This window comes from Takifugu flavidus, chromosome 4 (genome assembly GCF_003711565.1).
Source record: "Takifugu flavidus isolate HTHZ2018 chromosome 4, ASM371156v2, whole genome shotgun sequence".
Lineage (NCBI taxonomy): Eukaryota > Metazoa > Chordata > Actinopteri > Tetraodontiformes > Tetraodontidae > Takifugu > Takifugu flavidus.
Genome location: NC_079523.1, coordinates 11,132,948 through 11,159,829, shown reverse-complemented (window position 1 = coordinate 11,159,829; position 26,882 = coordinate 11,132,948). Strand labels below are relative to the sequence as shown.

At 45.8% G+C, this 26,882-nt stretch overlaps 4 protein-coding genes and 1 pseudogene across 5 annotated transcripts; 3 read left to right on the top strand and 2 right to left on the bottom strand.

The window, feature by feature from the left end:
* Positions 1–1,205: 1,205 nt before the first annotated feature.
* On the top strand, positions 1,206–8,548 carry smarcc2 (SWI/SNF related, matrix associated, actin dependent regulator of chromatin, subfamily c, member 2). Its single transcript, XM_057030363.1, is given in 27 exon segments — positions 1,206–1,361; positions 1,989–2,108; positions 2,194–2,279; positions 2,416–2,497; positions 2,588–2,680; positions 2,769–2,838; positions 2,933–3,002; positions 3,107–3,424; positions 3,545–3,669; positions 3,759–3,812; positions 3,889–3,926; positions 4,008–4,138; positions 4,200–4,271; positions 4,360–4,473; positions 4,563–4,716; positions 4,794–4,910; positions 4,995–5,057; positions 5,145–5,403; positions 5,490–5,651; positions 5,741–5,802; positions 5,943–6,063; positions 6,144–6,307; positions 6,383–6,517; positions 6,601–6,820; positions 6,823–6,879; positions 6,882–6,947; positions 7,047–8,548. Coding segments are annotated over 27 exon segments (3,129 nt in total). The 5' UTR covers positions 1,206–1,250; the 3' UTR covers positions 7,112–8,548.
* Positions 8,549–8,661: 113 nt separating this feature from the next.
* On the bottom strand, positions 8,662–11,411 carry myl6 (myosin, light chain 6, alkali, smooth muscle and non-muscle). Its single transcript, XM_057030364.1, has 6 exons — positions 11,281–11,411; positions 11,004–11,031; positions 9,732–9,875; positions 9,427–9,600; positions 9,272–9,349; positions 8,662–8,989 (listed from the first exon to the last, which is right to left on the bottom strand). The coding sequence occupies exons 1-6, from the start codon at positions 11,281–11,283 to the stop codon at positions 8,961–8,963; spliced, it is 456 nt and encodes a 151-aa protein (XP_056886344.1). The 5' UTR covers positions 11,284–11,411; the 3' UTR covers positions 8,662–8,960.
* A 348-nt stretch (positions 11,412–11,759) lies between these two features.
* Positions 11,760–14,144, bottom strand: tsfm (Ts translation elongation factor, mitochondrial). Its single transcript, XM_057030899.1, has 6 exons — positions 13,988–14,144; positions 13,562–13,714; positions 13,339–13,467; positions 13,130–13,246; positions 12,970–13,051; positions 11,760–12,339 (listed from the first exon to the last, which is right to left on the bottom strand). Exons 1-6 carry the CDS (start codon positions 14,021–14,023, stop codon positions 11,948–11,950), a joined length of 909 nt encoding a protein of 302 aa, XP_056886879.1. The 5' UTR covers positions 14,024–14,144; the 3' UTR covers positions 11,760–11,947.
* A 1,849-nt stretch (positions 14,145–15,993) lies between these two features.
* endou (endonuclease, polyU-specific) lies at positions 15,994–18,999 on the top strand. Of its 2 annotated transcripts, XM_057031279.1 has the most exons (10): positions 15,994–16,151; positions 16,251–16,373; positions 16,446–16,568; positions 17,377–17,536; positions 17,616–17,821; positions 17,938–18,051; positions 18,130–18,236; positions 18,319–18,461; positions 18,532–18,677; positions 18,760–18,999. In XM_057031279.1, exons 1-9 carry the CDS (start codon positions 16,094–16,096, stop codon positions 18,650–18,652), a joined length of 1,155 nt encoding a protein of 384 aa, XP_056887259.1. In that variant the 5' UTR covers positions 15,994–16,093; the 3' UTR covers positions 18,653–18,677; positions 18,760–18,999. The 2 variants fall into 2 exon arrangements, with proteins under 2 accessions (XP_056887259.1, XP_056887258.1); XM_057031278.1 differs by lacking the exon at positions 18,760–18,999 and having other exon boundaries at positions 18,532–18,739.
* A 3,013-nt stretch (positions 19,000–22,012) lies between these two features.
* Positions 22,013–24,939, top strand: LOC130524305 (neurogenic differentiation factor 4-like; annotated as a pseudogene).
* The last annotated feature ends 1,943 nt before the right edge of the window (positions 24,940–26,882 follow it).

Below are 26,882 nucleotides of genomic sequence, written 5' to 3'. Positions count from 1 at the left end.
AATACTGATACAGTCTGAGGAATACTAGTTTGAGGGGCTTGACTACCATCAACGTTGTCTCTGGAGTCGAACAAATTAGTCAGGGGCATGATTCGCACACACACGCACGTACACACACACACACACACACACACACACACACACACACACACACACACACAGGGCCTCTGACTCATCTAGCAAAAGGTCATGTAAGAATAGTCTGAGGTAAATTTCTTCTTGAATTTTATATGAAAAATCTAGCTTTTATTCTATTTTTCTTGGGTTTTTTTTAATTTGCATGAATTTAGGTATTAAAGTAAGTAAATATGTCAAACAAGGAAATGTATGTCAAACAAGGAAGGGCTTCTCTCCGTTTACTGCAGCTTTATGATTGTTTTTATTTACTTGAGTCTACGGTGCAGCACTGATTTCTGAATAACACTGCAACACTCAGCAGTGTGTTGAGCTAGAAAAGATTCAACCAACCAAATTTTACAAGTAAAATATTAAATTCACATCAGAAATCTAACAAAAGATCTTCATTTAGATGTTGCTCTTAGAATGATTAAAAATGTTGTTTGGCCTGTGAGCATTTTACCTTTACTATTTGTTGAAACCAGCTGTCTAATTTGTTTTTTAATGATGAGTTTATAGGGGTTTTTATTTTAATAAACAAAGTATAATTGGCTGTTACATTTCAGAGATTCTGGATGATGTTGACATAGCTTAAATATTAGATAAAGCTTTTTTTTTTTTTAAAAAAAAAAAAGATTATTATTATGCGCTTTGGTTAATAGGAAAATGTTTCTGCTAACATATTGGTTCATCACATATTGTCAAAAATCCAGTAATGAAGGACATAATGACTGGCTGTTAAATAAAATAAAAGTGATGTAAGCATTCAATTTACTTTCAAGGGTCATCAAATTCATTTGTTGTCAAATGTAAAAATTATTGTTTACGGTTCTTTTATAAGATAAAGTGGAGAGTTTTACATTTACATTTTTTCCCCATTTGTGTAATGTTTTTTTACCACATGAAACTGCAGCACAGCCACAGTCCAACAGCGCACGTTTAATTTAAAGTTGTCTTTTTGTTGAACCTCTAAACTCACGCACACTCGCCTCAAACACGGGGGTGTATTCCTGTTACAATACCGCCCTCTAGTGTCCCTCTAGACCTCATTGCTGGCCATTAGCCCCCTTTTGCAGTACTTCATTTTGGCCACTAGATGGCAGGAGACGCAGGGTAGTTATCTGCAGGCAAAGATGGCGGTACGGAAGAAAGACGGCGGCCCAAATGTAAAATATTTCGAAGCCTCTGATACCGTTTCTCAGTTTGATAATGTCCGCGTCTGGCTGGGAAAGAATTACAAAAAGGTACCGACCGCATGTTTTCTAACCATACAGCCCGAGCTCCCATATTTCAGCATGAAATGTGGGCACGTACATGTTAGGCAGAGGCAGTGACAAAGAGAGGAGGGAGGGTGCTGCTGAACGTCCAGCTGTTTGATTCACCAGAGCCGGGATACAAAAGGATGCAGAGCCGATGGCTGCAACCGACGCAGCCGCGAGCGGCGGCATCCGCCGAGACTTTGGGAGACTGATCCCAAAACGACGCACAAACAGACCGATATGGATTTTTGAAAGAAAAAAAAAATCAAAGCCTTTCTGTAGCCAGGGGGCAGCAAGCTAGCAGGTTAGCCGGTCGGCTAATGCAGATCCAGATGTTGACGCTGGCGCGCCACGCTGACGTAAAGCCATGGCCCGTCTGGAACCACTGAGCGGGATGCTGGCCTCATAAAACACAGAGATGCATTCATTCTTTACTTTGAAACAGAAACAGCTGGTTGATAATAATCTTTTTTTTTTTTTTCTTTTTTTAAAAAAAATAGTTTACAGGTCGAATTAACTAATTTTTCCCACAGTTCAAAATGACAGCAAACGCACCACATCTTTCTCTCAACACATACTAGTCTGCTTTATGTGGCTTTAATCCCCCCCCAGTACATCCAGGCTGAGCCCCCCACCAACAAGTCTCTGTCCAGCCTGGTGGTCCAGCTTCTCCAGTTCCAGGAGGAGGTGTTTGGTCGACATGTCAGCAACCCTCCACTCACCAAGCTACCAGTATGACCACCTCGTACACACAGACACACGCGTGCGCACACACAGACACACACCATTTTATTCCATTCTGCTTTTCTTTTTGCAGATGAAGTGTTTTTTGGACTTTAAATCAGGGGGCGCTCTCTGCCACATCCTGGCTGCGGCCTACAAGTTCAAGAGTGACCAAGGATGGTAAGAGGTTCTTTCTAGCTGGTTGAAATGCTCGACACTGAGACAGCTGTAAAACCACCCTGTAAATTGAGAGAGCGCTGTTGGATTTTGGCTGTGCTGCAGTTTCATGTGTAACTCCAGTCTAATTTCCTGGTAGGCGCAGGTTTGACTTCCAGAATCCCTCGCGGATGGACCGAAACGTGGAGATGTTCATGACGATTGAGAAGTCCTTAGTACAAGTGGGGGTTTTTTTGAGTGGAAATTTTAAAAGTTTGTTGTCAGCAGCAGTGAATAAATGAATGAAATGCGTGTATTTTTCTTCCCGTCAGTACAACTGCCTGACGAGACCTGTCATCTACCTGAGCTCTGACATCGAGACAAAACTGCTCGGAAAACTGAAAGACATCATCAAAAGACATCAGGTGTGTGTAGAGGTTTTCACGATGAGTCCTCATTTGCTTAACTGAATGTCTTTTCATCCTGATGGGATTCATTACCCATCCCCGACAGGGCTCGGTAACTGAGGACAAAGCCTCCAGCTCCCACGTGGTTGTTCCTATTCCCACCAGTCTGGAGGAAGGTGAGGCCACAAACATTCAAATTAAGCATTTAGCCGAATTCTGCCTCCCTTGTTTCTGTTTTCTGATGCTATTGCCGCTTGTTTTCGGGTCCAGAGGAGTGGGTGCGCCCTGTGATGAAGAGAGACAAACAAGTGCTGCTACACTGGGGGTACTTTCCTGACAGGTAGGTGTGGATTTGCCATAAATACCTCTTAACATTCTTGCCACACATGCACAAGCTTGTCCTCCTTCTCTGCTTTGACCTTTGACCCCATCTTCCCCGTTTAGCTACGATACCTGGATTCCAGCCAGTGATGTTGAGGCTGCTGTGGAGGATCCTCCCAGCCCAGAAAAACCCAGAAAGGTCCATGCCAAGTGGATCCTAGACCTGGACCAGTACAACGAGTGGATGAACGAGGAGGACTATGAAGTGGGAGAGGGCTGCCCTAAGAGGAAGAGGATCTCGGCCAAGACGCTCACAGACGAGGTGACCACGCCGGACGAGCGGCGGGATAAGAAGCCCGGCAGCGCCAAAAAGAGGAAGCGCTCGCCTTCACCTTCCCCTCCACCTCCCCAGGAGAGCAAGAAGAAGAACACCAAAAAGGGGTGCGTGTTCAAAGTGATGTGGCACAATTGAATATCCTGGTCCTGCTTCAGGTTTCTTCCAGTTACCATGGTGTGTGTGTGTGTGTGTGTGTGTGTGTGTGTGTGTGTGTGTGTTTGCAGGCCAACAACTCCATACACCAAATCCAAACGGGGCCAGAGGGAGGAGGAGCAGGAAGATCTGACTAAGGACTTGGATGAATCGTCTCCTGTCCCAGCGTCTGAAGATGGAAACCCAGCCAAGACCAGTACGGCTCCGCCCAAACCTCATTGATCTCAACTTCTCAAATGCAAAGTCTGAAAAACTAGTTGCTGACACTTCACTTTCTGATGGCAGATAACACCAAGAAGGACTCCGAGTCGACCCCCATCAAAGGAGGAACAGATCTCGGTGAGCCAGATGTTTTTCGGTGTCCTCTTGACCGCCTGGCTGTTTAATCAATCTAAAATAACTTTGATTTATCCAGATGAGCAAGAGGACGAGTCCATGGAAACAACAGGAAAGGTAAAGAGGCTCCTTAGATACGAGGACTTTAGGGGAAAGAACCTGAAATGACCATTTGAACGTGTCTTGTTGGTGAAACAGGAGGAAGAGGAAGGTTCCCCGAGTGTGAAGGGCGAGCCGGTGAAAGGCTCAGACCTGCACGAGGACAACGTGACGGAACAAACCCATCACATCATCATTCCCAGCTACGCCGCCTGGTTCGATTACAACAGGTGAGAGGAAAGAATCCAGAATCGCAGCTGCGGCTTCCTAACAACACGTGTCTTCCTCCAGCGTGCACGCGATCGAGCGCAGAGCTCTTCCGGAGTTCTTCAACGGGAAGAACAAATCCAAAACGCCCGAAATGTGCGTAGGCCACCCAGTATTTAGATATAACGACATAGAGATTTGCATTAGTACGCCTTCATCCAAGCACCTCCCTGCTTCTCTTCAGTTACCTGGCCTACAGGAACTTCATGATTGACACCTACCGGCTGAACCCTCAGGAGTACCTGACCTCCACTGCCTGCCGCAGGAACCTGGCAGGAGACGTGTGCGCCATCATGAGGTGGGCCTGAATACCCCCCCCCCTTCCCACACACACACACTTCCTCCAGATGTTGGCTGACATCTAATGTCCACGTCCGTCTGCCGCAGGGTCCACGCCTTCCTGGAGCAGTGGGGTCTGATCAACTACCAGGTGGACTCCGAGAGCCGGCCCACACCCATGGGTCCTCCCCCCACCTCACACTTCCACGTGTTGGCAGACACTCCCTCCAGTTTGGTGCCTCTGCAGCCAAAGACATCCCAGGTCCACAAACACCTCTGCGCAAAAGGCACATTTTCAAAACGCTTTGTCGTTTGACGTTCTGTCCTGTGTTCCCGCAGACCCCCGCCACCCAGCCCATGATGTCTTTCCCTGAAAAAGTCAAGGAGAAATCAGTGGATCTGCAAAACTTTGGCCTGAGAACCGACATGTACAGCAAGAAGGCCGGTTCTGCAAAGGTACGCGAGAGAAAACGTCCCTCTGGAGGACGAATCCGCAGTGATTTCCGATGGCCTGATAATTCTGCCAATGTTTGCACGCAGAGTAAGAGTGCGGCGAGCTCCACGAGAGACTGGACCGAGCAAGAAACGCTGCTACTGCTTGAGGTACCAGTTCAGAATAATGGTGATACTTCACTCTCTGTTCAGACTGAATAAAAACGTGGTGCCTGATGTGGCCCGCCTTCCATTCAGGGCCTGGAAATGTACAAGGATGACTGGAATAAGGTGTCGGAGCACGTTGGCAGCCGCACGCAAGACGAATGCATCCTGCACTTCCTGCGGCTGCCCATCGAAGACCCTTACATGGAGGACAGCTCCTCGTCCCTGGGACCACTTGCCTACCAGCCGATCCCGTTCAGCCAGGCGGGGAACCCGGTGATGAGCACCGTGGCCTTTCTGGCGTCCGTTGTCGACCCACGTGTGGCCTCAGCTGCAGCCAAATCTGCTCTGGGTGAGAAGGAACTTCAAATCTAAGGAATACCAGCCTGTCATGTACCTCAGTCATCAACACACACACACCCCCCCTTCTCTCCTCAGAGGAGTTTTCTCGTATGAAGGAGGAGGTTCCCGCAGCGCTTGTGGAGGCTCACGTGCGGCGGGTGGAGGAGGCGGCGAGGGTCAGCGGTCGCCAGGACCCGCTGTACGGACTGGAAGGGAGTGGCATCGCAGGCACCGGGCTGGAGGACGGAGACAGGCCAGGTAGGATGGACACACACGTGGCCGAGAGTAAAAGAGATGTAACAAAAGGAGAAATAAAACGAGTGTTTGTGGGGTTTTTTAATCTCCAGATGAAAACAGTGACGAATGTAAGAGTGACGGCCAATCAAATGAAGAGAAGAGGGAGGCTAAGGTATGATGCGTGCTTGGAGTTTCAGAACTGGAGAATACTATACTTGTGGAGACATGATGTGTTTTTTGTGCCTTTTGATAGAGAGAACTTCCCGTTTTCAGTGTTTTCTCTCACTGTGCTGTGTTTAATTTCACACTCAGGACAGCAAAAATGGAGCCCCTGAGGAAGAGGAGAAGCAGGCAGAAAATGGGAAGAAGGAAGAAGAGAGAGGAAAAGAACAAGAAGGGGAGAGAGAAGGGGACAAAACGGACTCGGAGATGGGTACAACGCGGCTGGCAAGAAAGAGAAATGAAGTCCTCCTCAAAGGATGGAAGTATTTGAAGTCTTTTTTCCCTCCATAGGTGATGCAGATAAGGAGAAGGATGGGAAAGAGGGAGCAGAGGAGGGTCAGAGAGAGGGGGAGAGCGAGGGAGAACGGAAAGCAAAGGTGGAGCGCGATGTAGGAGAAGGCAACCTGGCCACAGCTGCTGCGTCCGCACTAGCCGCTGCCGCCGTCAAAGCCAAGGTGACGCTAGCCACTGTTTTAGCACCCGCGTGTTTTTATTTCGATCTAAAGGGTTTTTCTCGCTCCTCCCTGAAGCACTTGGCTGCGGTGGAAGAGAGGAAGATCAAATCTCTGGTGGCTCTGCTGGTAGAAACGCAGATGAAGAAGCTGGAGATCAAACTGCGGCACTTTGAAGAGCTGGAGACGATCATGGACAGAGAGAGGGAGGCGGTGAGTGAGGCATTCTGGGAAATGTAGTGTTGCAAAGGCAGGGACGATGGCGAAACTAACGGTTGTGGCGTCTACCCGCGCAGCTGGAGTACCAGCGTCAGCAGCTGCTGGCTGACCGTCAGTCTTTCCACATGGAGCAGCTCAAGTACGCGGAGATGAGGGCCCGTCAGCAGCACTTCCAGCAGATCCAGCACCAGCAGCACAGCCAGACTGTGGGTTCCCACTCCAACCAGGCCTCCTCGGGCCCACCACCCCAGAGCACTCCTCATCTGCCCTCCAGCGCGGTGGCTCCACAGCCTGCTCCAGCCCCGCCCCCCCGACCTCATCCGCTCCGGCCTCTGAATCACAGCCTGCTCACACCTCACCCCCGTACCCCCCGGCCAGACTCCGGCTGCCCACTCCGGTTCCAGCACCACCCCCGGACTCCACGGTGAGCTTCAAATAACGATCTAAAAGAGATGTAAAAACAGATGTAGGTAGAGGTTTTTATCTTAACTGTTGGTACCCGTCCCGTGTTTGTCCCGCCCAGAGCCGACCGCTCCTCTTCCTGGAGAAACGCTCCACCCCACGGCTCCCGCCGCGGCCCCGCAGTGAGAACAGTTCTGCCATCTGAATCTAGCTGGCGTCATCCGAAACCAAGCGTCATAACCTGAAGAAACCACCCATTTTACATGTCGAACTCTTTTACTTTGATATGCGGAGGGGAAAAAAAAGACAACAGAGAACAAGCCACCTAAACTCTGACTTTTGAATTCAAAAGAAGAAAAGAAAAACACGCCGGGGGGGCCAAAACCCCACCTGTTTTTTTTTTAAAAAAAAAACCAAACACCAGAGATCTGGTCGACTCAGAAGGTCGTAACAACGCGGCGACACTCGTGAAAAAAAAGAAAAAAAAAGGACTCATCTCGTGTGTTCAGTGTTTTGTGTTTTTTGGAAATTGCTGCATTTATTTTCAAGTGTCACGCCTCCCCCTTCCCGAGAAAACATTTGACACGAGGTACTAATTGAGATATCCAGTATATAGAATGCACTTTCAACGTGTTTCCGAGCTCTCGTGGGAAAAACAAAAAACAAAAAGCAAAACTTGAAGCAGTCTGTGAATTTGAACTATAGCACTTAAACCATCCTCGTCGTGGCTTCCTGGCGGGATGATCCCTCGTTCCTGTTTGGAAAAAACAGTCACGGGAAAACAAAAGGTACTGTAAAAACTGGATTCGCTGTTACGCGCCACCCCCCCCCCCCCCCCCCTCAGTTTTTTGAAAGTACTGACAGCATGATCGCGACTTCTTGAACTATCTCATCATTCACGGTCGATCAGCAGCACTTAGATTCGACAAAAGAAGAAAATCGTTGGAGTTTCGTGAAGAATGTAGTTTTATTTGAAGGCGTGGGAATATCGATTCCACCAGCACAAACATATTTTATTCCCACTCATCTTTTTTTTACAAAAAAAAAACATTTACACTTTATCGCTTTTATATACATTACTATTTTTTTTAATTTTTCTTTGTACCTGTATATTATTGGTAGCCAGTATTTACTCTTGAGTGCAGTGTGACTGTTGGAGTGTGTGTGTGTGTGTGTGTGTGAGAAGGATTGCCATTACAATGTGTGGAACATTCATTACAAAACACTTATTTTCTGTGCCATTTGCAGTATCGTAAAAGGTTGAAGGATTAAAAAAATAAAGAAAAAAAAAATCAAACTTCGGTCATCAGGCGGTGAAACCGTTAATCCAGTATTTCTCAGCGCTCCACCGCTGTGAGCACATCTGTATTATTACTGCATTGTGTGGATTCTGTGATATAAACGTGTCTATTGAGTTTCTGTGTTTCTGGTTTGTTTTAACCTTTTTTTCCCCCCCTCCCCGAAAGTAGCAGAAGTTCATCAGATTGATAATAAAATGGTAGAAGTCAAAACTTTGTCGGGTAAATCAAGTCGGCGCCGATGTCGACGACTGCCGCTTGTGCTGAAAAGGTCAGATTTCAATGACAAATTCTTGGTGAACCAATAAAGCCGTTAAAAGAGGAATACATGGACAGTGGTTTGTATTCTGCAAGGCACCAGCAGCAAGAAGGTTATGGGTTTGATCCCCTCTGTGCTGGGTCTTCCCTCCCACATCTTTGACTCAAGAACACTCGCAATCACAGCATGGAAACTTGTTTTTATTGACAGGATCTTTTCCAGTAACACACAACAGGCTCAGTAGTTAAAGTGGAATGGAGTGGAGGAAGGATCCATACGAGGAATGTTTCCGTTGGAGAGGAGGATTGACCACACGAGAACAAAAAAGGCACGTTCTTCAAGTAAAATAGACAAAAAAAAAATTGCAAGATGTGGGAGGTAGGAAGACATGGAATGAACCACAAGATGAAGGAAAAAACAAAACACAAACAATACATTAAAGCAGGAATAAAGTTAAACTGTGACGCTTTTGAGATCCTCAACCGTTCATCACCATCCGGACGAGTTCTGCGGGGAAAGGAAAGTCAGCCGTCAGGTCACTTTCTGCATCTGGACGTGCGCAAAAAGAAACCTAGAATGTCCGAACCCACCGGGTGAAATCCCTTCAACTAAGCACCGTCCCTGCTACGTGACCCACCATGAACTCACACACACACACACACATTAGTCAGCAGCTGCCTTAAGTTGTAAATGGATGAAGATGGGAATGATTTTACCCCCTCACATACATTTAAATGTTTTACTTAAGTCAGACTATCATGACTAAACAGGGACACTGTCAGGTCATACCTTCGTAGTTAATACAGCCATTGGCGTCTTCATGTCCAGCTAAGAGCGTCTCCACCTCCTCCTCTGTCATTTTTTCACCTGAACCACAAACAAGAAATTATTAGGCTTCAAAAAATTTTGCAATGAATAAAAAGGGATGCTCGTCTTCCCCCAACCTAGTGTGGTGAGTACATGACGCAGCTCGGCTCCCATCACCGTTCCGTTTCCCTCCTTGTCAAACACGCGCAGACCCTCCACGATGTCCTCAAACGAGCCCTGGTCCTTGTTCTTGGCGATGTCCTGAAGCTTGGGCAGGAACTGCTCAAAGTCCAGTAACTTGTGGTTCATCTCTGCAAATGGTTAGATAGGAAAACGTTGTTGTTGAGGAATCACCTGGCCAGAGAGCCACAACTATCACCTGATCCTCTAATCACTACTGCTGCACTAATCTACTCCTTTGACTAGTTAATCAGAGGCTTGCCTTCTATCTTGGGGTTTCCCAGGACCTTAAGCACATCAGCATTGATGGGATTCTGTCCCAGGGCCCGCATGACATCACCACACTGGCTGTAAGTGATCTTCCCATCACCTGTCCGGTCAAATAAATAGAACGCCTCCTTGAACTCTAGGATGAAAACAGAAAGGCAGAATTCAGATCACAAAACCACTGACAACAGGTTCACACAAGAAGAATGTTTACCTAGACAAATGCAGGACTTCATTTGACAAACAGAGGCTACTGAGAACTGCCCCGGGGATACAACCACTAACAGCGAAAAAATACACCTGCTATGTTCAAAGAGCATCTTGATTTTAAGGTTTAAACCTTAACGCCGATCATCATTTTTCATGTTTTCTCTTCAACAGCATATGTTTTTCCTGAACAAAACTTGGTCAAACTGGATCCATATTTTGCTGATAACATGCAAAAACCGTGTGTTACAAAAACAGACAAAGGCCAGGACATAAAGTGCTGCTGTCAGCGACCATGCAAACATTCAGGTCTTATCTGCTGAAGTCTTGTGACAATAACAAAATTAGCACGGTGCTATTTGCATTGATGAAATGTCACCGGTTTGACAAAGCCAACGTCTGCGCTCGTACAACACACACTTAAGTGTTCAAATAAATGCGACGAATGCAGCTTTAGACAAGAATGTTGACATTTGCAGATTAAACCCTCATTTATCAAGAACAACTTGCACGGTTCTGCAGACAAACATGGGACCTTCTGCATTAAAACGACCTGCAGAACCCTGCAGGACTGGGAGTGATGGGGCGGAATGCAACCATAGGCAGGCAGCAAAGACTCTGATCTACCTGTTTTATACAAGTGTCACTAAAGAAGTTCCTCTACCTGCCACACCTTTCCAGACAACACCCTGCTGAACACAACCAGTCTTTGTTAGGGCCGCCTGAATACATGCATATTCTAGGCGAGGAGTGGTAAATGCATGAGTTGTTGGTTTAATTCTCAACAATTAGTGGCAGTGCAGCATTCTGTCCGGGAGGAATTTTAAATATTAACTATTGAACACGCGATTTCAGCCAGCAGCGAGTTTGGTCAGACCGGGGATGAGTTACCTGAAATGATCCCCAGGGTTGCAAAAACACGATCTGCTGGAGCTACCAGATCATATTAACGAGCTCCTGCATCGCTTGGAAATGTAGACATTTTGGTTGTTTTTTAGAAAAGACGCGTCAAGCTAAACCAATAGCAACGATATCACATTTGGTAATCATGATAACTCACCAATTATTTGGTCCTCGGTGAATTCGGACTATTTGACGAACAGTTAAAAGGGGGGAAAGAGAAAATAACTGCAGTTAGATGCAGGAAATCGAAAATAATCGAACGTTCCAATAAAGGACTGTGGCTAAAGCCTTATTATTAAAGCTAGCTTAAAAGACTAATGTAGACAGGTCTCTATTTAACGTGAGTTAGCATGCAATCTAAATACCAATAAAATAAGCAAAAGGATCTAGTTCTATCAAACAAAGCTATTAAGGCCGATAAATAAGAATTTTACCATGTTTCCGTTCGGCGACTAGTTGACAGACGGCGGATCGCGAACCTTCAGCGCTCTTCTTCGATGTCTCGGCTTTTATAGCGCTTCAGAAAGTTAGGATTGCTCACTACCGCCCCCAGTGATCAGGAGTGTGTATGTTTGAAGCCCACACGTAGATGAGATACTTCTACTAATAAATATCTCACTTGAATTCCTTACCAAGTAATCAAATACAACCTTATTTCCCCTGTTTACTCTCCTGTACACAAGTCGTATTTGCTTCATATTTACAATTATGATTTGGATAGACATTGCAGCGCATCTCCGACGTCATATCCGTTTGTGCAGCAAAAGCCACCGGTGAAAGGCCTCAGGCACGCGCCACACCTTTGTTTTAGAAAATTATCCTAATGTAAAAATGATAAATAGAGCTTAATGCCAGTTAATGAATGTAATAATTCAGCTGCCGCGGCTAAGTTCCTGCTATAATACATAAAGTCTTTCACACGTAAAATGAGATGTTTATTTCTTTCAAAAACAGACTTTGTTAGACTTGTAATTTCATCAAATATCATGGCCTAAGCTGAAATTCATACTACCACTGTGTGACTGATGTAAATATGGAAACTTTCAACAATTTTATCCTCAGAAATAAAAACACAATACATTTAACAAAGGATTTCCTTCCTCATTTCTCTTCATTGACCGTCTCTCCACACTGAAAACGGACAAAGTCAAGCACACGGGCCTGTTGACCTCTGAGGAACTGTGCCACAGTCCTGCTGGGGTCTCCCAGGAATGTCTGAGGCAAAAGGCGTGTCTCACTTTCCCCACAGGGCAGGTCGTCCATGTTGCCGAGAGACTCGGGAGCCTCCCCGACTACATGCCGTCCCAGTTTGCGTCCTAGAACTTCCTCCTCACCCTCCTTTCCACCCTCAAAAACAACCAGGGCGCCATACCGACCCATGGCTAGTTCAGTCTGGGTGCCCACATCCCCGTGGACATATGAGCCGATATGCCAGCCTGCAGGGACGCCCAGAGCTACAGCTCGCTTCAGTGACATGTTCTCACCGAGTCGACCTGAGGAAAAATGAAAAATGGCTGGATCACACATTCATGCAGCATATATTGATTACCTTATTTCTTTTTTTTTTTTAAGTCATTGCCAACAACCATTTGTACGATAACAAAAAACAGAAAATTGACACTTTGAGAAAGATGTTCCCAGATAATAATGACATCTGTAAAACATTGACTACGGTAAGAACTCTAAACTTTTAATTAAACAAAAAACAGAATGCAAACAAAGTCAAGACTGTGTGGACATGAGACTATAATCACTTAGGTCAACTTAAAGAAGCTAAATATTATATGGAAAGACCAGTTCTACTGTACAGCACACAGAATGTTCTGACCCTGATGGGTTGTGAAGCAGTGTGACCTCTTCCAAACCAATCTTGCTGAAAATACATTTATTTAAAGACTTGTATTTTTCATTCTAATCAGACCTTTCTCAAACTGAAGTTTTAATTTTAGTCCCTTAATCTTGAGGTCAGAACCTGAGGTAACTGCAGTTTCATACAGAATGTCCAGCACACATTCTGAGAGAATCTATTCTAAAGGCAGGTTAAATCTAATCCTCACTGATTTGTGATTAGAGGGGAAAGTAGGAGGAACGGGCTTTGGTGTAAAAAGCACTGATGTACTGACCGATTGCGAGAGCCACTTGGTCGGCAAGTGAGACTCCGTCAGCCGTACTCAGTTTGCTTAAATCTTCAGTTGACAGAAAATTCTAGAAAAACAAACGACAATACAATCAAAGCACAGAGAATGAGCTTTAACGCAACCTACATGTCTTTCATTAAGCTACCTTTACATATCCTGCTTGGTCTTTCTTCTGACGGTGAGCCAGGGAGGCAAACGCCACGTTCTTCACCAGCTGCTGGAACTTCTCATTGCGAGCCACAAAATCTGTCTCACAGTTAACCTGTATAACACCCACAATTCCACACGTTTGAATCGGTCAGGTGTTAAACCAAAATAATAAACGTAATCATTTTAATATGGTAATAGCCTCACCTCCACCATCACTGCTTCGTTGTTTCCAATGAACAAACCTATGAGGCCCTCTTTGGTTTTTCGTCCTTCCAGCTTGTTTGCTTTGGTCCAGCCCTCTTTCTGAGCCTGTTCGTGCAACCAGGTTTCAGCCTAAAAAACAAGTCAAAATAACAATATTATTCGACTTCTGCTTGTGGTTGTGTGACACAGAGACACAGACATTGTGTATCACCGCTGTGCTTACCTGTGTGACGTCATTGTCAAACTTCTCCAGGGCTTTTTTGCAGTTGGTGAAGGTGTAGCCGGTGTTTTTTCGTAGTTTCATCAGGAGAGCCTTCTCTGCTGCCAGGAGTTTACATCCTGTGTGTAACGACTGTACATGCTGGCAAACACTGACCTGGAAAAAGGCGACATTTAACAACGAGGAACGGAGCTTCTCAAAAGGCCATTGACCTTAGCCTGAAATATACAATCACTCTGCTACAAAAGGCCCAACTAAATGTGATGCACACACCCATGCTGCAATAATTATAGCAAACGCAATAAAAGTGTAAAAGAAAGTGTAGTAAATAATTGTATTTCTGAACGTAGTTGATGTTTGACACTCAGGACTATCGTCCGTCATGAAGTTTTAGTTGGAAGTTAAGAATTTTAAGATGAAGGTACTCACCTTCGCCACTGTTCTGGCTAAAAAGCCTAACGACATTGTTATAGATTTCTAAAATTGAGAGGATAGTTACAACACAAGCTTGTGACTGTAATGTCATTGAAAACCACGCTGGGTATGGAAGCCGAGGAGGCTCTAAAGAGTCCCCTTAATGCTGCTTAGCGCCCCCTGCAGGACAGGAGTGCATTATACTGTACATAAAGTTCCCGTTTACGTGATTTACAAGAATGAAATGTGATTTTATACCAACCACAAAACGTTGCTGCTTCAAGTTAAATTTAAAAAAAAACATAAACCATTTATGTCTGTGGAGGTTCTCAGTAATCCAGGTCATAATTCTGGAAGATGAATCTTGGACCTGGACTGTTTTGAGTTTCTTTTGTGTTTCACCTCTTGTTCAGAGTGTTGATGTGCTCCACAGAGCCTTTCACTTCCAGCGTTTTGATCGTGACCCAAGAGTCATCCACATCTTTATAGAGGAGACAGAGAAGAAATGCCCACGAAAGAAAACAACATTGTTATTCCATATGTTGCAGGGCTTTCTGAGAAGCTCAGGAGGATTTTCAATAAACACAACATCCCAGTGCATTTCGGACAAAACACAGAAACTCAGCAGTCCATCTGCATTTGATAGACAAAAGATACTCTTTTGAGGACAATAAGGTACAGGTTGTGGCCAGCGAGGTAGAGATGGTTTAAGGGAGGAGTGAAAGAAGCCATCGACAAATTTGAAAGACCATCATTAAACAGGGGTGGGAGTCACCCCCAGGAGGAGAAGAGGCCAGTCACACATGGCTACAAGTGAAACTAACGAAGCCTATTGTTTCATTGGCTTCATAATGAGGAGCGACGCAACCAACAACCAGGCGACTGAAGCTCCAGATGTGTTCATGGCTCCTGACGAGTACAAGTACCTGGAACTCCTAAACAGTCAGTTTGATGAAGTCTCTTGGATGAGAGGTGAAACGTCCTCAATCACTTCAATCACTGGTATCATTACATTTACTGCGAGTACACTAGACATACTTATGTGTCCTTGTGGGCATTTCAGACACCTCTAGTTTGCATTTAGATTGTAGAAAATGTTCATTTAAAACCAAATTTTACGGCAATTTGAACAGCATATTTTTGTTTGGACAATATTTACCACAGAGAGATTGTTTCTTTAATCAGTGGAGTAATCTGTTTGAAAATATTGTTAGCCTTTATTAAGTTGAATAGTTAAAGATTACAGATTTCAAGTTATCATGCATTTTATTTGAAAGTTATTGTGCATTCTGATACATTAATGAACATAGTCAGGAACTGTTACACGTGCTATGGCATTTGTATTTTAATGCAGTTTTGTAATGTCTCCCACAAATTATATGTGTGTATAGAAATCAGAAATACATTTATATTTGACCAACTTTTTTAACCAGGTGTATTTTTCTTTCTTTGTTGTTTTTTTGCAACACCATAGACTTAATATAAATATCTGGAAAATAATTAAAAGAAACATTTGCAAATGAATACTTTAAGCATAAAGAGGTTCATATTGCAATGTGACTTTTCCAGTGAGAGCATGTGGCAGGGGAGCTATTCTAGACATTTAAATCTATTACAGATAAACCGTGTGAATACTGCACCTGCGGTGGTCTATTGGACTGGAGTCAGGAGGTTCAACCTATGAAAATATTTGTTTTACTGAAAAACATGCATTCTGTCTCACTTTTTAAAATCAAGTTTGTATTTAGGTTTTGTAATATCTTAAATAATCTTAAACATGAGTTTAAAAAGTGAAACAGTCATCACAGATTTATCTAGACATATTCTTTGACATTAAAACACCTCCACAGGTGTGCTGTTTCCGTTGCACCTCACAGATTACTGCAGATTCAAGTTCCTGTGGTTGCAGATGGTCCGAATTCTCTCCACATGCGACGCTTTGACAAATACCAACGTTAAAATATCCCACTTGTCTAGAAACCAACCTTTGTTTCAACACGAAGGAACTGGCATCCTGCCCTTCTGGCCTGAGCTGAGGTTGGGCCGGTCAGCCAGTCCAGGTATAAAAGGGAGCCCTGATAACAGCCAAGCACCTTGTTTTGAGGCTACAGGGGAGCAGAGATGAAGCTTGTAGCAGTTGTGGTGCTGTTGGTGACCTTGCTCCAACAGGGACGTGGCAGTAAGCTCAGTTTTAGTTCCTTTACAGCATTATAATCCCATATATCTGTGTTACAGTATTTTTTTTTAAATGATTTGAGCATGTGCTGCTGATCCCCAGACTCCTTGGACTCGTGTCAGGGTCGCTGTGGTTACGGCACAGACAGCAGCTTCACCTGTCAGTGTAACCAGTACTGTGAGCGCTACAATGACTGCTGCTCTGACTATGAAGCCATATGTAAAGGTGAGCTGCACTCTTCCAATTCAGCCGTTGTTTTCTGTCAGCTGTCAACTGTTTCTGTGTTCTTCCTCTCAGCTGGTTCCACATCTTGTAAAGGAAGGTGTGGGGAGAAGTACAACTCTCAGAACAAGTGCCACTGCAACTCCAAGTGCTCCCAGTACAACAACTGCTGCAGTGACTATGCAGACCTTTGTGACAGTAAGGGTTGCCACACATCCCCGAAAATACGGAATCGTCCTTTATTTTGCAATTTTCTTCCCTCTATTTCCATAAATTTCCACCAGGACTACCTGTCACACACATCAACACTACTTCCAACTTTTGAAAAATTATTTTACTACCTTTTACTACCTTATTTTACTACCTAAATGAGCTTCTCTTTGGCCAAATAAACACTGTTTTGCTACTGCGCTACTGCTGCTACAAGAAAGCAGATGACTCGGCCAGCAGAAAGCGCTGTCGGTGTTGCTTTGTAGTGTAGAAAACAATGGGAGAATATACGGTAATGGTAGGAAAATGTGAGAAATAACTGTAATGTAGGAAGACAAAACATATTTTAAAAAACCTTAACTGTTTCTAACATCGTTTTTTAAATAAACTGTTGTATGTTTAGCCTCTCTCTATGATTTATTATGAATGTATAAAAAGTTGTATTTTAAGCTTTGTTATATATTTATAAGAACTTTTGTGACCAGCTGCTTGTCCCATCTTACCAGCGACCAACAGATGTCGCTGTTGCACCGCCCTCCATTCTTCCAATTGCAGACCCGTTCTTCATTTTAAATGTGGTTTTGAAAGGATTTTGGTTCTTTAGCAAAAGTCAGGAACATAGATTAATAGAATTAACACATAATGATACCAAAACAAACAATTTGAAATGTTGCTGAGCACAGCTGGAAGCAAAATAAAGCCACCGTAATCCTATGATTGACTTACTGTCTTTTGAAAAACACCACTAAAACAACCTCTAACATGATAAAGACATTTCTTTTTACTTTGATATCAGCTGGTAGTGGGATGATCACCGACGCTGAGATCAAGGCTCTCTCTGAGACTCTCTACATCCTGGATTCCAACAAGGCCTCAGCCTCAGAGCTCATTGTCGAGCCACAAGCCCTGGTACCAGATTCTGAGACGGGCTCCCAGTCAGACCTCTCCCCTAGACTGTGAGGAACCTTTCTCTCTAGTAGGTTTGTCTTATTATCAATCTCATTTTTAATCCGGCATCTATTTTTATGCCCCCAGCTTGTTCCGATACCTGAACGAGAACGTTCTGTTCGCCAGACCCACCTATGCTGCTCTGCTGGCGCTGTTGGACAACTACAACAGGATGACTGGACAGACAGAGGACTTCAGCCCCCAGCAGCTGGCAGAACAGGACACCTTTCTCACAGAGACAATGTCCAACACTGAGCTGGGCAGAGAGCTGTTTGCGTTCCTCTACACCAAAGGTAAATGTGACGCACGTGGGGCCGCGTGCACAGAGGTCTGAAAACGCACAATCACAATGTTTTGGAAAGTTGTAAAACCCCTCGCTTCTTATTTACATGCTTCCTGTCTGTTGAAGGTGTTTATCCATCAGAGGACGCCTTCCTTCAGGACCTGAAGATGATGTGGTTCGGGCTGTACTCCCGCAACAACAACAAGATGGACTCCAGCGGTTTTGAGCACATCTTTGCAGGTTTGGACGCGGCTCTTTTGAGCTTTTTCCTGTAAAGGTCTTCGGATGCCGTGATTAAAACACTCTTTGACGCTACAGGTGAAATCAAGGGTGGGAAAGTGTCTGGTTTCCACAATTGGATCCAGTTCTACCTTCTGGAAAAACGCGAGCGGCTGAACTACTACAGCCACAGCTTCGACGGACCCGTAAGCATCCGCGGTGCAGGTCCGACTGTGACCAGTGGCGTGCTCTCTTCATAATGTTCCTCCCTCTCTAACCTCCTCTCAGTGGACATCCTACCCTGACGTGCTGGGGATGCAGTTCATGTGGGACGGATACTACAAGCAGGTCGGTTCTGCCATCATCGGCTGCAGCCCCGAGTTCGACTTCGCCTTGTACAGCTTGTGCTACATCGCCCGCCCTGGCAAACAGTGAGCGTATCCACAATTCCTGCGGCATTCCCTCATCGCCATCTCTCCTAAAGCTTTTTCTGACGCGCAGGTGTCGTCTGAGCCTTGGCGGCAAGGAGCTCATCATCCAGACCTACACCTGGAATAACTCCTCCTACGGCGATGGGAAAAAGTTCATCGGGTCGGCCTTTCCTTCAACCCCCAGGAACTAACAAACGGCGACATTGCAGCTGGGATGTAGAAGACCTTCTAAAACGTTCTCATTTTCAGGATATGTTGAATAAAATGGTTATAAAAGATGCTGAATTTCCTTCTCCAGCCCTCAAACGTCAAGCAGGATCCAGACAGCGGATTAGTCTGCAGACTCTTCCTCCTCACACTCAGCAAAAGAATGTCTGACTGCGGTGTCCCAGGGGCAAAATCAAACTGGGCCTAATGGGGCAAAAAATGGGCGCTCACACACCCCGAGCGGGCCCAATGCAGCGAGCCCGTGGCAGCATGTGTGCTTCTGACACAATTGCTTATTGTCTCATTAAAACGGTTAAAAAACAAAACAAAATGCAGTCTTTTACAGAATGAACTCAACAAAAACACATGAACAGATCTTGTTCTGCTTGACCTGCTTCAAACAGTAGACACCAGATAAACCTCTTCTCATCAGCTGTCTGTAAAGCTGTACGTGTGTGTGTGTGTGTGTGTGTGTGTGTGTGTGTGTGTGTGTGTGTGTGTGTGTGTGTCCAGCTGGGATGGGGGTCGATTTTACCCTTTCACTCATGTAGGGTGACTAACAGGATAAATCTGAGTCTGCCGACCGAACAGGGGGACACACTCGCAGCGCCGTTTGAAGAAGCGGTGGATCTGCCACTGATCCTATTGTCCACCAGTCTCTGTGCATCCATGCAGACCCGCAGCACAAGACCGGTCCGTGCGCAGGGAGACTGCGGCTGATTTGATTTGCGCCTCACACGCAGGAGATGCGCTGCAGAGTGACAGTAAAGTCGGCCTATTCCTCATTCAGCCTGAGCCGCAGACACTCGAAATTAGAAGAGTAAATCTCCCTTTTTCACGCTGCCCTCCTTTTTAAAGCCCCGAACGGAATCAAATTAAATCACAGTGGGGTAAATAAAAGAAAAGAAAAAGGTTCAATTGTTTCTTTTGTCGCTCACACAACTTCATAATCGAATTATAGCTGGCCACCCGCCAGCGTGTCCCCCACGTCTCCCCCAAATGTGCTCCTCCTGGCAAATCTCGTGAGCCACCTGACTTTTGTTTTGTAATTATATTATCCCGCTCTCCCTTTCGCGTGTTGTGGCTAATGGCTATGCGAGCTAGCCCAGCTGCACATGCAGAAACAAAGCTGCTTACGGGGCCAAACAATGGGCCTGTGGAAAAGGGACGCCTGAAGGCGGTCAGCCAATGAGCACACACAACAGGGGGCCAACAGTGTTTATGGAAGGGTTAAAGGGGGTTTAGGGGTTCAGGCGGTGAGAAGCGTATATTTTACACAGGACTTGGGGCGAACTGGTCAACATCACCCCTGTCACCGAGGGGTCGGCGTTGGCCTGGAGGGACGCTCAGGTTTGGCTGGGCTGCCGGCCGTTTCTAAAGTTGATGGGAGACCATGAAACACAGAGCAACATTGATTCTATAAAAGTGTTTTTATGCTTTTCTTCTTTTTTTTTTTTATGCAATGACACATTGTCATTGGTGTCATTGACAGACGGTGTGTGCAAATGATGACTGAGAGCAAGATCTTCTACTAGCGCTGCAAAAGTACATTTGAGGAATCGGAAAACTGGAAATTAATCCACCCATTTTCCTAAACACACAAACATACCCCCCCCCCCCCCCCACACACACACACACACACACACATATCCTTGCATTTCTGTCTTTGTGAGACAGCCTGTTATCCTAACCTAAACCATCCCAACTAACCCCCTAACCCTGACCTGGTCCCAGTTCTAACCTGAGCCTCAAAACCGTGTCTTAACCTTCAAACAGGCCTTCAAAATTGTGGGGACCAGCCAAAATGTCCTCACTTCCCAAAAATGTCCGCACTTTGCTAGTACAATGTAGATTTTGGTACTAAATGTAATAAGAACACACTCGCAAACACACCCACCCACACATACACACACACACGTGCGCGCACACACCCTAGCATGCACGCTGTGGAGCTAGCAGCTCTCAGAGGGCATCCAGTATGACAGATGGACACGGCACACTGTCACACACACACAAACTCTGGGGATTCACAGGATGGTAATGTTTGTGTGTACTGGAGTGAAGGTTGATCAGTCCCTCCTATTTAGTGCTATAAACACAACTCGCCATCCCACAAAGGTACCTTGGAAAGTCGAGGAACGCGGAGTCCTCTGAGCAAAGCCGCCACACCGAGTGGGCTGAGCAGCGCAGCGGAGGACGGGAGAGCATCTGAGCCAGACGCTGCAGAGGTCATGAGATCTGTTCAGGAGCAGACCATCTGCAGCGGGGGTTCAGATCCAGCACTGAGCCACTGATGAGCAACGTTTGTGAAGAGGGACGTCGGGGCCCTTTTACGGTAAACAGGTCAAGCTAAACGAGAAAGCAAAGAGCGGGGACAAGATTCAAATGGACAGGAAAGGATGTTAAAAGTTTGGAGGAAGCTCGTTCTGAAGTCGGACAGAGGACTAAATGTGCTTATAAATATTTAGCTTATCAGAATTGAAGGCGCTTTGAGCGTAACCCATGGAAACACTGTCTCATCCTCAGGCCTCCTACGCTCCCTTGTTAGAGCCACTCTGGGGACGCCGCTGCTATTCCCAGCTCAGGTTGCAGGTGTGGAATAGGAATAGCCAGAGACTCCGGGGGGGGGGGGGGGCTGTTTGGGGAGAGACTGAACTGGGTCTGAACAGGCGTATGGCTGGGTCACCCTGGAACTGGATCACGTGGGCGTCTCTTCATATCGGTGGTGACGAGCGTCAACTGGACATCAGATTATTGGATCATCGAAATAAAAATCTGAAGAGTTAAATAGTATTTAAAACTAAAATAGTAAGACACTTGCCCCCCATGGAAAATAGACTTTACTTATTAAATTTCATTTGGAACTATATGTGATGTGTTTTTATTTTATTTGACTCTTATTTTTTGGAGTTTTCTTCCATTCCAGGCTTGCAGGTCTCTCACACTTCCCCCAACCTCACCTGAATACCCAGCTGTGTGTCCAAACTTCCCCTGCCTGGTCTCCCAGGTGACCGGAGCCTGCAGCCCGTCTCCTGTCCTGGATGTGGAGGGATGGCTGGCTGGAAGAGGCTGCAGCAAACACCTGCTCACACACAACTTGGGGCTGTCACACGCAGTTAAGATCAACCGACTGGGAACCGCGCCGCCTTCAACAAAGGCCCTTCTTCTTCTGTCCGCGGGTGCGTGCGTGTGAGAGTGTGCGGTATCGGAGGGAGCTTATTCACATCACCATGGGGGGGGGGGGGTCCGAGCCACGAGCCGGCCACGCGCGAGCCGGGGCGCGTCAAGAGATCTGTGACAGCAGCAGAGGGCGGAGCTTCGACGTGGGAGTTAAGACCCGGAGACCCCGCAGAGGGACCCACGCAGAGACACTGCGGGCGGGACAGACAGCGGAGGGACACAGCCCTGCCAGGAAGAGCGAGGGAGGACAGCACAAAGTTTCAGAGGAGGTCTGGGACGCATCCGCATGGGTGAGTTTACATCAGGTTTTAAAGTGATCAAAGGGAGTAATTAAAACACTCATCCGTCCCAATTTGACCAATTATTTGTGTTTTACTTGGTTATATTTGTCCTTTTTTTCCTTGACCGCTGTCAAGCTTGTGGGGTTGAGGGGGTGTAAACCAGAATTTTATTTTATTTTATACAAGCGACACATGCAGGCTCATAAAGAAGTTACTAAATTTCAGATGCGTTCATTTCCATTGCACAATCACGCATTTATGTTTTCGGCCCTTGCGAAAAGCCCCAGATTTGATTCATTTTCAGTCTTCTGTGATCTGAGCATGTCGATCTTTCATTTTAATCCCGTGCTCGCTTCATCCACGGAGTAAATCCCGCCATGCCCCAGATTGAGGTCCTGTCGGTGACTTTATCTCGCTGGAGCATTACCAGTTCACAAATTGACCGGGATTAACGTGCTTGAGAGGGGGACAGGAGGGGGGAAACAGGGCACAATAAATATGAAAGTCGAACATTAAAAGGTTTTATTCGTGTTTGGAGTGTCGTGGCGGCCGGTGCCGCCTGAGACCGAGGGAACTGTCCGGTGCTGATCCGGTCCGGACGATCTCTGCACATGTGGAAGACAGTGTTTACACTATTGAATATCACTACAGCCTGTTGTTTAGTAATGTTTATACACACCATCGTGCAGATTACATACTTTACAGGGCTTTTGAAAAGGTCCCGACTAATGCGGCTGTAAAACCCCGACAGACGGACACGGATCGTGTGTTACAATCGTGTTCCATTCTCTGGCTTTGGAACTTTCATAAAGATGAAATCACTCCAATCTTCCGATACTTTAAATAAAAGTAGTTGGACGATAAGCTATTAAGTTTAGAAGGCATTTAAAACAAACAAACAAACGAACAAAAACCTAATTTGTATCAATCTTAAAGGTTCATTTACTCCACCTCATTGTTGATGATTACTGATGGTTTGAACATCAAAATTAGATGCAATGTTGTCACTGGCTGATGGTGGAGGTTTAACATACCTAAATCATACATAGATTATTGTCTCCATCAGTTTAGAAGCAGCCACTGAGGTTGACTGTCAACTTCGGCTCATGATTCCAGCCAGAAATTACAAAAAGATTCATTCAAAACTATTTTGAAAAAAGAATTTAATCCGTCTCATTGTATCTTTATTCTATCGTACAGTTGATTTTATTCATTGTTTTTAGTAATGAAGGTGAGCATGTGAGTGACACGTGTGTGTTTTTCTGTACTCAAGTATGATGATGAAACCGTACGTGAGACAAAGTGAGGAAGAGGAGGTGGTCGGCCCCCAGCAGTGGATGGATGGCGACTCCAGCTCGCCGGACGGAGGCGCGTCCGTCTTATCGCCCCGCTACAGAGCAGGCGCGGGGGTTCAGCAGGCCCCAGAGATGGGCAGTGAGGATGCCGAGGAAGACGAGGAAGACGAGGAGGGCCAGGAGGATGACGGTGAGTCCAAACGACGGGGGCCCAAGAAAAAGCGCATGACCAAGGCCCGTGTGGAGCGCTTCCGTGCCAGGCGTATCAAGGCTAATGCCCGGGAGCGCTCGCGCATGCACGGTTTGAACGACGCGCTGGAGAACCTGCGCAGCATCATGCCCTGCCACTCCAAAACACAGAAACTGTCCAAGATCGAGACCTTACGGCTGGCCCGCAACTACATCTGCGCCCTGTCCGAGGCCCTGGAGGGGGGGCTGTCTACCGAGAGCAGGGCCTTCATGGAGACCCTGTGCAAGGGCCTCTCACAGCCCACCAAACCTGGTGGCTGGCTGTTTGCAGTTGGGACCGGCTCCCGGAGGAACGAGGCCCGAGGACCGACACAGAGTCCAGCCTGCTCACGCTTCTCTGGGCGGCGTGGTCAGCTACTCTTCCCCGGGCCTGCCAAGCCCACCATACGGCACTTTTGACTCTGCTCACCTGCTTCACCTAAGGGCGATGAAAGGGGGGGTGTATGAGAATCACTCACCAAACGAGTATAACTCCGGCGTTGGAACACCGCCCTACGACGGACCCCCGACGCCACCGCTCAGCATCAGCACCAATGGAGTCCCCAAACAGGAACCATCGCCACACTATCCACCGCCACACCACTACTCCCCCTCCCCCGTGGACCAGGATATGTATCAGACAGGCTACGATGTACAATTAGAGGCTCCGTACGACACTTATCGCCCACCTTCCATGCCTCCCAGACAGATGACCTCCATCTACAGAGACTAAAGAACATTGAGACTGAGTAGATAGTTTGCTAGCAGAGGAGCAGAAAAACACACACCGTGTGTTTACCTGAGCGAGGCTCTTAGACTAGCACCCTGGAAATGGTAGAATTAGAAAACATGTTCTAACGCACAATGATGACCAAATAGCACCGAGAACTTTCCCGTTACTGTGATCGAAGCACTTCTAAATTAGTTGATCCACATAAATGTAATGTATTTCTATTTATTTTCTAATTTAAGCCATTATGTATGGAATTCTGCCATGCAGCTGTGTGCGCGCGTGCATTTGTAAATACGGTTTTTCTTTGGTCTTTTTTAAACATTACACGTTTTGAGCTCAAGTTCCTCATTTGTGCATCAGTTGAGAGAGAGAGTTCTGGTCTGGGTCTAGATAATAAATGGCATTTTAGTCGGGGAAAAAACCTGGGGGAATGAGAGAGGACAGAGACGGGGGGGAGCTGGAAACGACTCGGGCAACATTTGAAACATTTGGCAATCTTCTGTGTTCTTTTCATTTTTGCTTCATTTTGATGTTAATAAAACAGTAAAATCCAATCAGTTGTTTGGCATTTGGTCATTTAGTAATGTGACGGACGGACGGACGGACGGACGGACGGACGGACGGACGGACGGACGGACGGACGGACGACGGACGGACGGACGGACGGACGGACGGACGGACAGACAGACAGACAGACAGACAGACAGACAGACAGACAGACAGACAGACAGATAGATAGATAGATAGATAGATAGATGATAGATAGATAGATAGATAGATAGATAGATAGATAGATAGATAGATAGATAGATAGATAGAGGGACTGATGGATGGATGGATGGATGGATGGATGGATGGATGGATGGATGGATGGATGATGGATGGATGGATGGATGATGATGGATGGATGGATGGATGGATGGATGGATGGACAGACGGACAGACAGTAGCACATGAGGCTCAAGAAAAACAGTTGAAACAAACAGATGAGGAGAGCAAATGACTGAAAGGAGATCATTTTGATCCCAACGCCGCTCCAGTGGTGGATTGATGGTCTGTGCTGGTCAGTGTGGAGGCCACCCACTGAGGGGTCGACCACAGGGTCAGAAGGTCACCCTGGGCTGTGGCTCACTGGTGGGAACTGTCCGTACAGCCAGGACAACTTGTTTGCTGGTCGGCTTTCTCTGCGGCGCACATGAAGTCCATCCAACGTGACCAGAGTGTTTGGTAAGTATAAAGTCTGAGGATATAATATGGATGAAAGTCTGATAATCCTGATAAGCACACTGATGAACATCCCACGCTCGGCCTGAGCGGGTAGAAATATATCACTTTGTTTTCTCAAGGATTAGTTTAAGCCTTCATCTCTCTCACTGGAGTAAAACCCAGGAAAGCAGGGACTAACTTTGCCTGAATATGAATTTAAGAGTTAAAACGCAGTTGTTTTTATTCCTTTTTGAGACACTAATACTGAAAATGCGAAACCGACACTGAATATGTGGGATATTCGTCATTAATCCACATGATGGATGAGGCTGAGTCGATAGACCAGAGTCTTAGCACAACAAAAGGTTTTTCCATTTGAAAAGGGCACTTTTGCACCCAGGACTAACTGGGGGCTGCACTCGCTCTTACCCCCTTGACCCCCTTGACTGTGAGCTACATGATGGCTCAGTATGCCTCATGTCGCGGTCCAATTCTATAAAGTCTTTTTCATCGTAGCAAAGGGAAGGTTTGATTTTTGTAGAAATCAAGGACCCTCTTGATGAAGATTACATCAACATCTGAACGTACATGTAGGAACTTGTCCTCTTCCTTCCATGTGTCCAGAGATGTCCTCCATATGTAACAACAATGATATAAAGTGTAAAAGGGAGCATCAGGACCGAGCCTGTCTGGGGTCATGAGACCCTAAGCAAAATTTGATTTTATGGCCCTCTTTACTGTCAGTAACACTGATAATTTGTCAATCACACAATTACAATAAAGATATTTCATGTTCTTTCCTATCAATGCAAATGTACTTGTAAATCTGCAGCCTGGGGTATTTTGGGCTATTTGGAATGAAACAGAATTAAGCAGCTCAGTGTCTGAATACACACTAATCCTGACAGGAGAGGACAGCAGCACATCATTCACAGGCAACAATGATGTAATAAGACAAAAAGCAACAGATGCAGAAGGGAGACATCTGCATGCTGATCTGCTCTTGAGTTTTACTCAAATAATGAATTTGCCTGTCGCTTTACATTGGTTTTCTACTTATTTGTCTTATTCATTAAATTCCTCTTTCCCATTTTAAGATGCTTCTTTTCTTTAGTTATTGAGTAATTCATCATTTAATACCTATGTTATTATATACTTTTTTCATGCAATTATATTATGTTTTTGTTAAACGGTAATTTAAATATGTCACCGTGAACTATCGGGGGTTTCTTGTGATGACGAGTTTTTTGACGCGTCTTGTAGTTTTTCTAGCAGTTTTTAAAGGATTATA

Excerpts from the sequence above, each read along its gene's own strand:
- endou (XM_057031279.1), top strand. The coding sequence starts at position 16,094 with ATGAAGCTTGTAGCAGTTGTGGTGCTGTTGGTGACCTTGCTCCAACAG. Across the intron at positions 16,569-17,376 it reads CTATGCAGACCTTTGTGACA|CTGGTAGTGGGATGATCACC; the intron begins GTAAGGGTTGCC and ends CTTTGATATCAG. Across the intron at positions 18,462-18,531 it reads ATCGCCCGCCCTGGCAAACA|GTGTCGTCTGAGCCTTGGCG; the intron begins GTGAGCGTATCC and ends TCTGACGCGCAG.
- tsfm (XM_057030899.1), bottom strand. The coding sequence starts at position 14,023 with ATGTCGTTAGGCTTTTTAGCCAGAACAGTGGCGAAG. Across the intron at positions 13,715-13,987 it reads TAGCCAGAACAGTGGCGAAG|GTCAGTGTTTGCCAGCATGT; the intron begins GTGAGTACCTTC and ends GCCTTTTTCCAG. Across the intron at positions 13,468-13,561 it reads TTGACAATGACGTCACACAG|GCTGAAACCTGGTTGCACGA; the intron begins GTAAGCACAGCG and ends CTTGTTTTTTAG.
- myl6 (XM_057030364.1), bottom strand. Across the intron at positions 9,350-9,426 it reads TCATGTACTCACCACACTAG|GTGAAAAAATGACAGAGGAG; the intron begins GTTGGGGGAAGA and ends TTTGTGGTTCAG. Across the intron at positions 8,990-9,271 it reads TGGCTGTATTAACTACGAAG|AACTCGTCCGGATGGTGATG; the intron begins GTATGACCTGAC and ends CTTTCCCCGCAG.